This window comes from Nuphar pumila, chromosome 17 (genome assembly GCF_984573655.1).
Source record: "Nuphar pumila chromosome 17, dmNupPumi1.hap1.1, whole genome shotgun sequence".
NCBI lineage: Eukaryota > Viridiplantae > Streptophyta > Magnoliopsida > Nymphaeales > Nymphaeaceae > Nuphar > Nuphar pumila.
The window spans coordinates 64,008,290-64,024,057 of NC_143265.1; the positions used below are offsets into that span (position 1 = coordinate 64,008,290).

The following is a 15,768-nucleotide window of genomic DNA, read 5'->3' on the forward strand; positions in this document are numbered from 1 at the left end:
TTAGGCAATTCCTCTCTCTCTCTCTGAAAGAAGAAGACGAAGACGAAGAAGGTGAAGAAGAAGAGGTATGTAACCTCTCTCTCTCTCTTTCGTTTTCTTCTCCTTTCGATTTTCTCCATCTTCTTCTCTTATTTCTTTCATTTGTTTTCGGTTCATCTGCTGCTTCTTCCTCTCTTCTTTCTTCTTTTTCTTCTTCCCTTCTTCTTCCCTCCTTCATTTTCTTCTTTAGTTCTTCTTTTTCTTCTGTTGTCCTCCTTTTCCATCGCCTCCTCATTTTGTTTCTTCTGTTCTTCTCCTTCTTCCAGTCTTCTTCTTTTGCTTCTTTCGTTCTTCTCCTTCTTTCGATTCTTCTTTTTGCATGTGACTGTGCATATACGTGTAATTGACTCTTAGATCATACAAATTAAAAAAAAATGTTAAATGAAAACGTTTGTTTTTTTATTTGTGAGACCAAGTGTAGATATGGATTATGATGTGTGATTTTAGTAGTTTGATAGAGCTAATTTTTCAAATAAGCATGCATGAAAAATTACCTTAATTTAGAACTTTAGATATCATACTTCTCTCTCTCTCTCTCTCTCTCTCTCTCTCTCTCTCTCTCTCTCTCTCTCTCTCTCTCTCTCTCTCTCTCTCTCTCGTGTGCAACCCTGCCCCTTCCCCCCCAAAAAAAAACACATACATACATTATATGTATTCATTGAACAACATGGGGTGGCAGATTTATGGAACTACTCTGACAATATAAATCAGAGGAGATGAATCATTTCATTTTTCCTCTTGCTCATGAATGACACCTAAAGAAAGTTGCATTTGTCTATCAGATCTTAATGTTCCAAAAAGCAAACAAATAGGCAAGATGTAACCAGCCAATGAATAGAATGTTCAAGCTCAAAGAAAACTATAAACAAAACTACCTGAATGGCATCTTTTGAGAAGTAACGGCCATCACCAGAGACAACAATCGTGGCACCTACATTCCACATCAAAAAAATTACCATCTGCAGGACAGCAACAGAACACCAAGGAGACAAGCAGATCATATGAAAGAAGATAGCACTGGAACTTATTGATCAAAGAAATCACAAAAAAATGCATGTCCTCATCTTGGAACCAGATGTCAGGTGACAAGTATCAACCGCTTAAAGAAACTGCAAACTGGGATTCTTTGTTGTATCCAACGGCTCATAGTGGCCGTTTGTGTGTGTCCATTTGGATACTTTGGTGGACATTTTCTCTCATTTGGTGACTCTACTCACTTTACATGGTATCATAGCCATAGTGCTCTTGGACTTTGAAGATTGGAAATCTCTTTGTTCGTGTGCTCATGGATTTCTCCTCAAGTGTTCATGGTGCGCATTCGTGGTGGTTCAAGTGAGAGTGCTCCTTCACATCTACTTCTCCCTCTCTTATCTCTTATCTCTTCTCTTTCTCTCTCTCACTTTTATTCTTTGTTGTAATCTCTCATAGAGGACAAGGAGAGTGCCACCATTGTGCCCATCAAACTCAATGACACTAATTATGTAATGTGGTCTTCTATCATGAAGCATCATATTTGAGGCAAGGGTTTGTGGAGATTAGTAGATGATCTGAGTGGGAACCTAAGCTTCTCTTCACCAAAGTGGAGAATGGGAAGGATGTAAGAGAAGAGAAGATTAAGGCTATAACCCGATTATGAAAAGAAAGTGAAAAAGTGAAGAATAGGACATGCAAAAATAATGTCTTGAGAAAAATGTTCTAGCTTTCTGAAGTTTGAGCATGACAATGATGCTTAGGACTATCTTAAAACTATATATTCATTCAAACATATTGCACGTATATGCAATTTACAAGATAAGACTAGAACCATGACTCAATGCAATATAGGCATTAGAGAATACTATAATGCATTATCCGAACTTTGGAAATAATTGGCTCTACTTGAACCAAAGTGGCATTGTCCTTTGGATATTGAGCTCTGACAAAAGCAAATAGATGCTAAGCATTTTTACCAATTCATAAATAGATTACGACCTGAGTTTGGAACCACCAAGTTGGCTCTCTTCCATAGAGGAAACATTTCCTCTATTGTTGATATGATTGAAGAGCTAAATATGGAGGAAAATAGGTTCAAAAGATACACCCGCAAGAATAAGGATAAATCCGTCTTAGCCGTATCTAGGTCGAGAACTTATGCTCACACGTACAAACCACCTCATTTTGGGAAACAAGGTAATGAGTATGACAACAAAAGAAAAATCATGTCATTATTGTTATGAATTGGGACACATCAAACCCTTGTCTCCTAAGTTAAGAAAAATGGAAGGAAATAAAGTGGCTACGGTTGGTCCACCTCAAGAGACTAAGGACATAAACAACCCTTAAAATGCATCCGTCGAAAACATGTCCTTATCTCAATCGGTGGAGGCGTTTCAACCTCTTAAAGGATCATCTTCATCAAATGAAGCCGCAGTCTCATCCTATTCTGATCCCGGTATATCTCCTTAGCTCCTTGATTATGGTGCATCATTTCATATGACTTCAAACATATGTCACATAGACACGGTAAAATAGGCTACGCACCTGTGTCGACACAGCCCGACACGTGTATGGGTACTGAGTGTGGCACGGGTATGTGGGCCTATAGGTTGGGTCGGATCCAACTAAGATCCAACCTGAAACCCACAATCTTTCTTTTTTTGTTTTTTCTCTTTTTTTTGTTGAAACTCTTTCCCTTCCCACCCTCGACAACAAGAGGGGAGAAGAAAAAGAATAAGAGAGAGAGAGAGAGAGGTACCACCTTTACTTTCTTCTTCTTCTCTTACTCGTAGAGAGAAAAAGACAGTGGGTAAGGGTTACGAAGGAGAGAGAGAGAGAGGCGGTGTGAGTGGATGTTATAAAAAGAGAGAGGAGAGAGGGAGAGGTATTGGGGAAGACATACAGTGAGTTAAAAACATTAAAAATCTCCTTAAAAACGATTTTGAAATAAATGGTTTGGATTTTTTAAGATACTTTATAGATATTGATATTGCTTATTACCCTAAAGGGTATTTATTGTCTCAGTCTTCTGATATTATTTTCGGATCTAGAATTACATATGATAAGAGAGTAGATACCCCTAAGGTTACAAATATCAATATGAGAAATGATGATGGAGAACCCCTTGAAGATCCAACACCTTACTGACAATGATCGAAACACTCTCTTATCAATGACTAGACCTAACATAGGACACATTTTTCACACAGCTAGTCAATTTCGGTTTACTCCTACATTTGTTCACATGAGAGTAGTCTTATGAATTATTAGATACATTAAAAATTTTGTTTCTAAAAGCATTTTTTGTCTTCTTCATCTATATTAGATTTAATTGCTCGTACTAATGCACATTAGGGAGGGGATCTCAATAATACACTCAACCATGGGATTTTGTGTTTTTATAGATGAATCTCCAATCTCGTGGTGGTGTAAGAAGCAACAAAAGGTCTCACTTTCATCAACGGAAGTCGAATACTAGACCACGGCCACTAGTATGATAGAGATGGTCTGGCTAAGAAAATGATTGATTGGCATAGAGATTTGTGTAAAAGGAGCTTCGAAGATATGTTGTGACAATAAGAGTATTATTTACATCACCAATAACCATATGTTTCACAAGTTTCACAAGAGAACAAAGCACATTGAAATAGATTGTCACTATGTTCGAGAGAAGTATCTTCAAGGCAATATTGATCTACCCTACATCACATCAGAGTATCAACTACCAAACGTTTTCACCAAACCTCTCTCTGCTCTTAGGTTTTACTTCAATCTTAGCAAACTTTCGGTCATTATACCTTAAGTTTGAGGGAGAGTGTTAAAATATATATATATATATTATCAATTTTTATTTTTATTCTTTTATTTATTTTTTTATTTTTATCGTAGTCAACTAAGAGTTCACTATTGGTTAGACTAGGTCCAACGGCTAGAAATCTAGCCATTAGAAATTTAGAACTAGTCTAACAGCTAGTCTCCCTTCTTCTGTGTATAAATAAGGGATCTTATCCCTTTGTAAGTATACTTCTAGCATACCTTTTGTGAAGATAAATGAAATATTTTTTTATATTTTGAGAGCTCTCTTGGAGTGTGTCATTAGTGGCCTTTGTAAGTGTACCCAAAGTGGCTGTTTACGTGTGTCCATTTGGATACTTTGGACATTTGCCCTCATTTGGTGACTCTACTCACTTTACAGTAATTATGATTTATGACTCCAAAACATTTCTCTAGAATAACAGGAAATAGGAAACTGGAATCTTCTTAAGCTGAACAGATCTTAAAAATGCAAACACCTGGGGCATATTCTGTCTGAGAAACAGAAATACGATTGCCAAGCACAAAAAAGAAAAAGGGACAAAAAAACAAGAGCTTGCCTTTCACTTTGTCATCCGGAAGAGCATTAAAAGTTGCTTGAACAAAGTTTTGCAAGTAATTTGGCTGCTGAAAAACCGTCACCTGGAAAGGGAAAAAAAAGTGCATTAAAAATATTGACTAGAAAGTAGGCTTCACATGAAGAAGCATAGGCGCAAATGTTTTTTGCCTAAAGGAAATGATGGGAAGAAGTGAGAAAAACAACATTGTGCATTCAACTAGTGAAAAAATATGGGGCTTAACGATTCTTACTGCCATTAGTTTAACACAAGCTTTACATGTTTGTTCAACTGAACCAAGAAACATCCCCACAGATAAGGCTTCTGCAGAAGGTGTTATAGCAGAAGACAATCCCCTCTCCCATGGGAAATTATTTTGTTGTAACTCCATGGAGTAGAGTGGTAACGTATCGACTGCATGTAACTTGACGACTCGGGCGAGTCAAGGTTTTTTGTTTAATTTATTAAAAATAATAATAAATATATAATATATAATAAAAAAACAAAAAACAACATATAAGTGTGATTTATTATATATAATACATGCAACATGATACGCTATTTCACTATTTTAAATTGTAAAATAGAGTGATATTTACAAAATATTATGATATAATTGATAAAAATGTAAATATCACAATTTAATTACGATATTTGTATTCTAAAGATGAAAGTTTCAAAGAATTGCATGAGTGATTTAAGATGCACTGAATAGTGTCATCCTTGGTAAAATCTCCCTTTCTTATCGTGATTCTATTATTAAATGTTAATATTTATCATTTAATTCATTAACTCTCTCTCTCTCCATGACCAATAATAGAAAACAATTTTCTTGAAAGTGCGTGGAGGAACTTTGAAAAATAGAAAGCTTTAAATGTTTTTAATTAATAATTTGGATTTTTAAGCAAAACTAATTTATCCTATATGGCAGTGAAAATTTGGGCTGACTCAATGATAAACTCGACCGAGAGTTGACTCGCCGAGTTTGCTAACATGGATGGGGTCATGTGCTCAATAATAGCAAACAGAATCAAGATACAGATTCACTGCAGCCTAGCATCAATCGTTCACTGAACCTAATGGTATCGAGCAAACCCTCCTATCATCGATTTCCAGAGAACCATCCGAATTGGTCTTAATTGCTCGGTCGATCGAAAAAATCAGCCGAAAGGAGGGCCCAATATATACGGATCGAACATTCAATGCACAACAAAAGGTACTCAGATCCCGTCATTTCGCGTTAGATAATTCATCTGGATGACATGGTTTTCGAGACAACAAAAAAATTATGAAAGAAACATCAATATATCTCTAACGAAACTGTAAATTGAAGAACCACCCACCCAAGGACAACAAACGGTTCGGCCAAAACAAACGATCACGTTGAACGTGGAAAAAGGGGAGGACGAGAATTAGATCAAGAGAAATAGAAAAGCGGGTGCATTCGTCTCTGTCGCTTTACCTTCTTCCTGAGACCGGAGGTCCCAGGCTTCTGACCATCGAAGGGGGTTGTTTCCTTCCTCCTGATGTTGAACCCCACCATCTTCTCTTTTCCTCTCCTTTCGGTTCAAACCTACTCTGCGATACACAAGCAATGCATTCTGAGCCAAGAATTCAAGACGCTAACGAAATTGGAAATAAAAGAGATCCAACAACAAGATGAGCAATCTGAGGAGAGGAGTAGCTCACACGCTACGCAAGCGCGCGTGAGAGAGAGGGTTCTGATGAAACCACGAACAAATAAAGCACAAGATGAGGAATCTAAGATGGAGCTCACCTAGAGCAAAACGACGCCTCATTTTAACACCACCCTTGAGCGACACACACATGCACGCAGTTACGATACATCCGGATCTGGTTCTCTCACGCGGAACCGTTCTAGAGAAAGTTTCAACAGTCTTTTTTTTTTAAAGAAAATAAAACCGACTTATTAAGTAGGAGAAATGAGTACAAAATGTTAGGCTGGTGAAGCCATTCAGATATATATTATGGTGATGATTTTTCGTTTACTTTCAATTTACATAAGCGCGCATGATGCACGCCTATTCGATTATGCAAGACTCTGCACCTTTCTTTTTCGTTTTGAAAATAAAAAATAAAAAGACAAGCAATAGCTCGTTTTTTCTAATGGACAAAGTTCCACTCTTGAATCTATGGGATCTTGAGGTTGACGATGAACGCTTTTATCTTTTAATTTCTAAAAAAAAATGTGAGAGAGAGAGGGAGATATGTGGCATCCCAACGTTTTTAGCGACGGCCTCAATCCATCGTTGTAGAGTTTAGCGACATATTAGCGACGGCTAACTTTTATCACAAAATTTTAGTCGCTAATTAGCGACAGAAACTATATGTTGCTAGTCCTGTTGCTAATTTGCGATGAATTAGCGAATGTCATGATTCATCGCATGGTCGTCGTTAATTTACAGAGATTTGGTTTGGCGACAGATTTCAGATTTTAATTTATCGCTATTGTAGCGACGGAATAAGCGACAGATTAAAATCCATCGCAAATCATAAGCTGATTCACTTTTGCGATGGATAAATATTTGTCCCTAATCCGTCACGAAATTAGACACTGATACTAAATAGCGACGGATGATATCCATCACAAACAATAAAAAAATTTATGATTTTTTTTTAAATATACAACAACAACTATGCCTTCATCCCAAAACAATTGGGGTCGGCGATATGAACCAACAAAGAAAATCATTATGGGTCTTCCACATGAATCCTTCTCCTCCATTCATTTCTATCCAATGCCATGTCCTCGGTGAGGTTCAAAGCATTCATATCCTTTCTTATCACCTCTATCCATGTCTTCCTAGGCCTACCCCGACCTCTTTTAACTAATATATTTGTCCATTTCTCCATCCTTCTAACTGGAGCATCATTAGGCCTTCGTCGAATATGTCCAAACCACCATAAATGATTCTCTCTCATTTTATTTTCAATGGGTGCAACGCCTACCTTCTTACGTATCTCCTCGTTCTGAATCTTATCTTTTATTGTATTTCCACACATCCATCTCAGCATACGCATCTCAGCTACACTCATTTTTTGAATATGATGTCTCTTGGCATCCCAACATTCCGTACTATATAGTAAAGCGGGCCTAATAGTCGTCCTATAAAACTTTCCCTTCAACCGCAATGACATTCTACGATCGCACAACACTCCAGTTGCACTCTTCCATTTCATCCACCCAACCTTTATCCTATGATTTACATCTCCATCAATTTCTCCATACTTTTGAATGATAGATCTCAAATATTTGAAAGAATCATCCACTGGTATTTCGTGCTCACCAAGCTTCACTACACTCCCATCACTACTTCGTTGCTTACTAAATCGACATTCCATGTATTCTGTCTTACTCTTACTCAACTTAAAACCTCTTGCTTCCAATGTCTATCTCCATAATTCTAACTTAGCATTAACCCCAGCTCTAGACTCATCAATCAAAACAATATCATCAGCAAACAACATACACCACTGCACATTTTCTTGAATTGATCTCGTAAGCTCATCCATCACTATAGCAAATAGGAAAGGGCTTAAAGCAAATCCTTAATGTAACCCAACCGTTATAGGAAAATTGGTTGTCACCCCTCCACAAGTGCGGACATTGGTTACTACTCCTTCATACATATCTTTAATTATACTAATGTACTTGAGAGAAACACCTTTCTTCATCATTGTCCACCAGAGAACGTCCCTAGGTACTCTATCGTAAGCCTTCTCCAAATCAATAAAAACCATATGCAAATCTTTGTTCCTCTCTCTATTTCTCTCAATAAGTTGTCTAAGAAGATGTATAGCTTCCATAGTTGATCTTTCAGGCATAAAACCAAATTGATTCTCCGATATCATGACAATCTTCCTCAATCTAGACTCAATCACCCTCTCCCAAAGTTTCATAGCATGACTCATGAGTTTTATACCACGATAGTTTGTGCAATCTTGTATATCACCCTTATTCTTATATAGAGGCACCAAAGTACTCTTCCTCAACTCATTAGGCATCTTATTTGTCCGCCAAATCTTGTTAAAAAGATTTGTCAACCATTCCAAACCTTTCTCTCCCAAGCATTTTTTTAAATATAAATATCGAGAAAAATTTCTCATGATACAATTTATATTTCATGTATAATTTATATTTTTTGTGTATAAAAAATACATATAAAAAGCAACTAAAATAATTTATCGATCCACTATAATCTTCGTCAAGTTCTAATTGTTTACAAGTGAACATTTACCAAGATTTTCTTTTGAAACAACAAGAAGGTACAACAAATTCAACACATGAATCTAATCATCGCCAAGATTTAGTGTGTAATCTTCTTCATTGTCTCGGTCTGCTCCTTCAGCTCCTCCACGCTAATTATTTCCAGCATCCTACAAGAGAAAAAAAAGTTAGTATTTGATAAACAAAATATAATAAAATAAATTATATGCAATGCACCTAAGTTAAGGCAATCAAAGTAACATGAGTGAATTACACATGATCTAGCTAGCAATAAAGTGAAGGATATTAACAGAATTCAGATGTGTTTTAAGACTGACATAAAAAATCCATAATGATTCAATCATGCAAATATGTGTTTTAATCATGCATACACTAGCTTGAAATCTAACGACATGAAACAAATTACATGAAACTTTCATACATGACAGACACTTGTAGACGAAGTTCCTCTGTCTTAAAACAAATTCCACAACTCATTACGGACAATGTCAGAAATTGCTTCATGTAAATAGTCACACATTGTGTCCTTAACAAGTTGTCGGACACCATCCCAAGAATTAGGCGGGTCAGTCGAATGCTTGGAGCTGATGTTGGTGGGAGAACTTTGTGAGTCATGATTGAAAAAGGCAACGACTGGTGAGGTGTTCATATTACTCCCAAAACTGAACACTCGACCCTTTTTGGGTTGACCTGTTGCAGTCACCCATGCTGCAGGATCAAAAGGCGGATGCTGAGTGGAGTCATTGTCATATCGTTCTACCATCTGTTGCTCGTATGACTCCTACAAAGTAATGATTACAATATAAATTAATAATTAATAATTATATTATTTATGATAACTTGTATATTATAATATTTATTAATACAATAATTATATATTATTGTCTATCTCGCCTTATCTGATACGAACTCTCTCGTGGTCTTACGTTTATGTGTTTCAACAAACACATCTTTGTATGGCACAATGCCTCATTTTTCTGCTTCCTGTGAAGTTAAATGATAAAAAAATTATTTAACAGGTATGCAACAATACTTATAAAATTGATAATATATATATTGATGAGTTACCATTTTCTTGAGGTGGCTCCCAAAAGTCCTAGATCCACCTATGTGTAGATGGACATCAGGCATATTCGCTTGGTTTTGTGCAGTTTTCGCTGAGCAGTTTTGAAATTTATGCCCTATCCACTTGTCACACATTGTATCCCAAATATCTGACCTGATACTAGGAGGGTCATGGCCCTTCCACTGCAGTGGATCATCTATCCCGCCAAATGTTTTTCTTGCTGCAGTCTTCATATTGTTCTGCATGTATGCAAATTGACTGGCAGTCACCTTCTGCCACACCTTCCTCGCGTCCTGTTCCTCTATCGTAGTCACGAAGCAATTCGAAGCCTACAAATAATTTCAGAAAATTAGTAGACATGACTATAACAAAAAAAATAAATATAAAACATATTAAATATGAGAAACAATTATATATCATGAATGAGGACCATAATCTGTCCAACATCTCCTTCAAATACTCTTTTTATTGAGCGATCGGTCCTGATAGATGTTGAACTAGTGAATTCCTAATCTCTCGTATTACTTATTATAGCTCGAACCTCGCGATGCACATGAATTGGTATACATTAACTATCAATATATAATATTTATAAGATAAGTATAGGATAAGTGAAAATGAAATACTTATGATCGATTATCGATATACACTATTTGAATGAGTGATCGTGTGTCAGACTGAGAAGACCCTGTATTCAGCATTGTCTCTTGACTTGTATAAGCAGCTGGTGTACGTGGGTCATATGCAAGCGAAACATCATCTATATAAAAAAGAGTTAGAAATTCACACAATACGCATTTAAACTAATCAAATATACAATTAGTTAAATGATATACCTATCGAAGTAGCCCATGAAGATGAAGGCTGAGACTGATTACCACTGGGTACTCGACCACTGTAACCTCCACAAATCATATTTTAACAAATAAAAAATGTCATGCAATATATTCAAACATCGCAATACCTTCAAATCATTATAATACATTTCAATACATTCAAATCATTCACATCAAATATTGCAATACATTAAAACATAAGATATGACATCACTTGCTACTCATGGATAACTTATCCTTAACTTGCAATATAATTTAATCAGTTACACAACTCAAAAATGACTTCATGCAATACATTCAAACATTATAATACATTCAAATTATTCAAGTCATTGCAATACATTTCAATACATTCAAATCATAACTATACACCTATCGAAGATACATAATCAAATAAAAAATAACTTCATGCAATACATTCAAGTCATTGCAATATATTTCAATACATTCAAATCATAACTCTATACCTATTGAAGATACATAATCAAATAAAAAATAACTTCATGCAATACATTCAAGTCATTGCAATACATTCAAATCATAACTCTATACCTATCAAAGATACATAATCAAATCGACAATAACTTCATACAATACATTCAAGTCATTGCAATACATTTCAATATATTCAAATCATAACTCTATACCTATCGAAGATACATAATCAAATTAAAAATAACATCATGCAATACATTCAAACATTGCAATATATTCAAACCATTCAAGTCATTGTAATGCATTTCAATACGTTTAAATCATTCACATCAAATAGAGGTATATATTACAAGATGTATTTCACTAGCTCAAGAATTCTTCCTCATCACTTGTTTGACTTTCATATTCTTCTTCTTCCTCCTCCTCATCTTCGTCATCTTCTTCTTCTTCTTCATTAGGTGCCTATCCACTTGGTATATCATTTGAATCACATTCTTCTATGCATGTGTCATCGACCAATGGTGATATGACATGCATATCATGTGCGATATCGTGACCATAAGAGAAGTCATACATATCATTTGATTGATAGTAATCACTCTCTTCAGTTAACTTGTCTTCTTGTAACTAATCATACTTGGGGTATAGTTTAGACTTCACATTGCAAACTGCCCACCATTCATTTCTCTCTGACTTCCTTGTACTCGATATGAAGTATACTAAACTTATTGAGCATGCGAGGCTAATATGAGTGGTTCATATGTTCTAAACTTTGATTTTTGATTCACCTCCACAATGCCTGAGGCTTTGCCGACTCTTGTTGCTGTGAGATCAAACCAATGACACTTGAATAAAGTTACTCTATTATTTAAGCCTAAGTAAGTCAACTCCATTATTTTTTTCTATAATATCGTAGTAGTCATGTTCATTTTTATCGTAGCTATTACCCATGACACACACATCACTATTCATCATTGACTTGTTTACATCGTAGTCTTTTATATGAAATCGATAACCATTTACGATGTATCTGTTGTAACATTGCACAACTTTGATCAGACCATTTTGTAAATCATATATTTCTTGATCTTTAACATCACCATGGCAGACCTACAAGCATAAACAAGACATGTGATCACAACCAATTAAGTAACTTATTGTTGTTTACACGGAAAGAATGTATGTCATCGTTCTTACCAACTCTTTCAACCATGCAACTAACTTATTTTCACGTTCTTTTGTACTTCTACATCAGTGAGATATGGAATTTCTCTTCGCAACTCGAAATCAAATCATCTACACTTAACAAATACTTATATTACTGAACCATGTATGCGCATATAGAACTTAGTATTACAAATTAAGTATACTTACTTGATATATGGGTCGATCGTTGAGCAACTAAAAAGGATATAGATATGTGTTGCGTCTTGCTCTCGATCTTCCAAGAGTCTTGACCGGCAACTGCCAAAGGCATGTCAAAGTGCTTGAAATATCGTCAGTTTGTCAGCTATAGTAAATTGTTCTCCATCATTATTATGAGGTGGGCATGTATAATGTGTTGAAATGTGTGATTCAAAGTACATAGATAAGAAATTTGAAATCTCTTTTAAAGTCTATGCCTCACAAATAGAGCCCTCTACTTTTGCTTTATTCTGAACCTTTTTTTTTAGGTCAAACATGCATCTGTCAACAATATACTTCTCAGATTATAATAAATTTCTCAATAGCATTGAAGAGAAAAATATAAAAATATATATACCTTTCAAATGGGTATATCCACCGATATTGCACATGACCATCAACCCTTAGTTCATATGGAAAATGTATAATCAAATGTTCCATATAGGGATGACAGTGGGGCAGGGCGGGGTGGAGGACAAGGTCTCCACCCCCGCCCCGCCTCAAGATTAGAACCTCCATCCCCGCCTCCATCCCCGGCGGGGATGGATTTTAACCTCCACCCTCGCCTTCATCCCCGTTTTATGTACTCCATCCTCGGTTCAAACAGGGATGAGGCAAGTTGGGGCAAGGATATTGCAGGGAAAAGTGACAGGGATGGGTCGAGGCATGGATGAGGTGGGGATCGTGGCAGGGACGGGGTAGGGCAGGGCGAGGAAAAGTGTATGTCCATCCCCGCCTCCATCCCCGAACGGAGATGGATTTTAACCTTCGTCCCTGCCTCCACCCCCGTTTCATACCCTTCATCCCTGGTCCAAACGGAGCGAGGCAGGGGCCCACTTTCCCCCGGTCCATTGCCATCTCTAGTTCCATAACATCAAAAAATGTTGGCCAAAATATCTTCTCTAGCTGACAAATAGTAGTAACGACAAAATCTTTGAGATTCTTTACCTCAGATACTACGACTTCCGATGCGCACAATGTTCTAAAAAATCTACTCAACTCAGATAATAACCCCCATATAGGTTTGTCTAACATATCATGAAATGCTAGGGGTATCAACCATTGCATAATGACATGACAATCATGGCTCTTCAACCCATATAATTGTCCCTTGTGTATCTTTACAACACAAGCAATGTTAGAGACGTATCCATCTGAAAATCTTAATTGTCTCAACCATTGACATACCTGCTTTATTTGATTTGGTCTAAACACGTACCTTGCCTTTGGTTTCAATACTTTGCCATTGTACTCTTTGAGTTCTAATTCTTGTTTTTTACATATTACTTTTAAATCCATACAAGCTTTCGAATTATCTTTCATTTTCCCTTTCACATTCATTATCGTATTAAACATATTATCAAATACATTTTTCTCCATATGCATCACATCCAAATTATGTCGTATCAATAAGGTTGGCCAATATGGTAGTTTCTAAAATATAGATTTATTTGTCCAATTGTGATCCTTCTTAAATACAAGGAAGGGCGTCAGATTACGGGCATCTGTCAGTCCATATAAAAAGTATCACAATCTTCTTAAAATCTCTATGTCAGACAACCTTATAGGTAGACCTTTCATTTCAGTTGTGCCTCCTCAAAACACATTCTTTTGTCGTCTGAACGGATGGTCGTTGGGTAGAAATCAACAGTGACAATCAAACCAGCAAGACTTCCTTCCATGCTTTAATCTAAAAGATTTTATATCCTTCATGCAGTACGGACATGCCAACCTCCCATGTGTGCTCCAACCAGATACATATCATATGCATGGAAGTTACTGATTGTCTATAGAACAACAACCTTCATATTGAAGTTTTGTTTTTTATGGGCATCGTACGTGAGAACACCGTCATCCCACAATATTTTCAGTTCATCAATCAATGACCTTAAATATACATCAAGATTTTGTCCTGGAAAGGTCAGACCAGAGATCAATAGAGATAAGAAAAGATTTTGACACTTCATACACAAGCTTTGAGGAAGGTTATATGGGGTGACAAATACTGGCCAACACGAGTATGGAGTTCATCTACCTCCAAATGATTAAATTCATATGTACATAAACCGAGCCTAACATTTTTCACTTCTATTGCGAAGGTCTGATGAGTACGATCAAAGTGCTTCCAAGCTTCTGCGTCAACAGAATGCGTGATCTTGTCTTCATCATGTCAAACTTTATTTATATGCCATCTTATATGTTTATTTGTCTTCGAAAACATATACAATCATTGCAATCTAGGGGTGAGAGGGAAGTAGCAGAACGACTTGTATGACACTTCTTTTGACCTCGTGCTACCATTGCCTCTTGTCTCTGACTTGAACCGAGGATGCCCACATGACAGACATGATCTACTATTTTCTTGATTTTTGAAATACAACATGCAGTGATTTGGACAAGCATCTATCTTTTGATACCCCATACTTAGAGCGTTGACCATAACCTTCGCACAATAGAAATTTTGTGGCAATTTCTCATCTGTGGGCAATATACTCTTCACAATAGAGCACAAATAGTCAAAACAAGATTGACTCAAATTATACTCGGACTTCAAATTTAGTAGTTGAAGAACTGCAGACAAGATAGTATAACTCTCACAACCATCCCAAAGTAGCTCATCAGCATCTCTAAGTAAATTACAAAATCTACTAGTTGCATTATTTGGTGCTTCTTTCTCTATCACAGTTGGTACATCACTAGGACCCATAGCAGAATTCAGTTTTGGTCCTGTAACATCAAATATCAAATCTATATATGAATTATCGTGCACCACATCCACCCATGCATCAAAATTATTCTTTAATTCTTCACCATGAAACATCCAATTCTGATAATCACTCATAAAACCCTTCCTGTATAGGTGATGTTTAACGCCATGAGGTTCTACAAATCGATTGTTCTTATACATCATGCATGAGCACCTAATCTGACCTGTGAGATCCACTGTACTGACACTTGACGCTGCAAATTCAATAAAACTGTTAAGACCATCTATATATTTAAGCGATACCTCATTGTCAACTATCCTACGGTACATCCATTCACGGTTTGCAGTCATTTTGTAGTATAATGTCACAGATATTATCCTAACCAGTTAAAAGAGAATCATGAGAATGCTATAATGAAGAAAATATCAAATTTATCATGTATTCGTGATAGATGTAATGATTTGATATATATCACACACACACACACATATATATATATATGATGTTATTCAATCACAAGAGCAATGATGCATGCATTGATAACTTAATATTTTTATATGCAAAACCATTCATTTGAAGCATTGATAACTTATCATTTATTTTCATGTGCAAAATTATTCATAACACGATACATTCATTTGAAACATGTTTTCATGATACAATTTCACATGGAAGTCATAATCAA

General features: G+C 36.1%; 1 protein-coding gene across 1 annotated transcript in view; it reads right to left on the reverse strand.

Annotated features, from left to right (window-relative positions):
* Positions 1-6,165, reverse strand: part of LOC149812053 (phosphoglucomutase, cytoplasmic 2-like) — a 65,096-nt gene extending 58,931 nt beyond the window's left edge. Inside the window, exons 1-4 of the mRNA XM_089993508.1 lie at positions 6,075-6,165; positions 5,848-5,963; positions 4,389-4,470; positions 915-970 (exon numbers count right to left, since the gene is read on the reverse strand). Coding sequence (XP_089849634.1) covers positions 915-970; positions 4,389-4,470; positions 5,848-5,928 — 219 coding nt within the window. The 5' untranslated portion in view covers positions 5,929-5,963; positions 6,075-6,165. The remainder of the gene's footprint in view (positions 1-914; positions 971-4,388; positions 4,471-5,847; positions 5,964-6,074) is intronic.
* Positions 6,166-15,768: the final 9,603 nt, after the last annotated feature.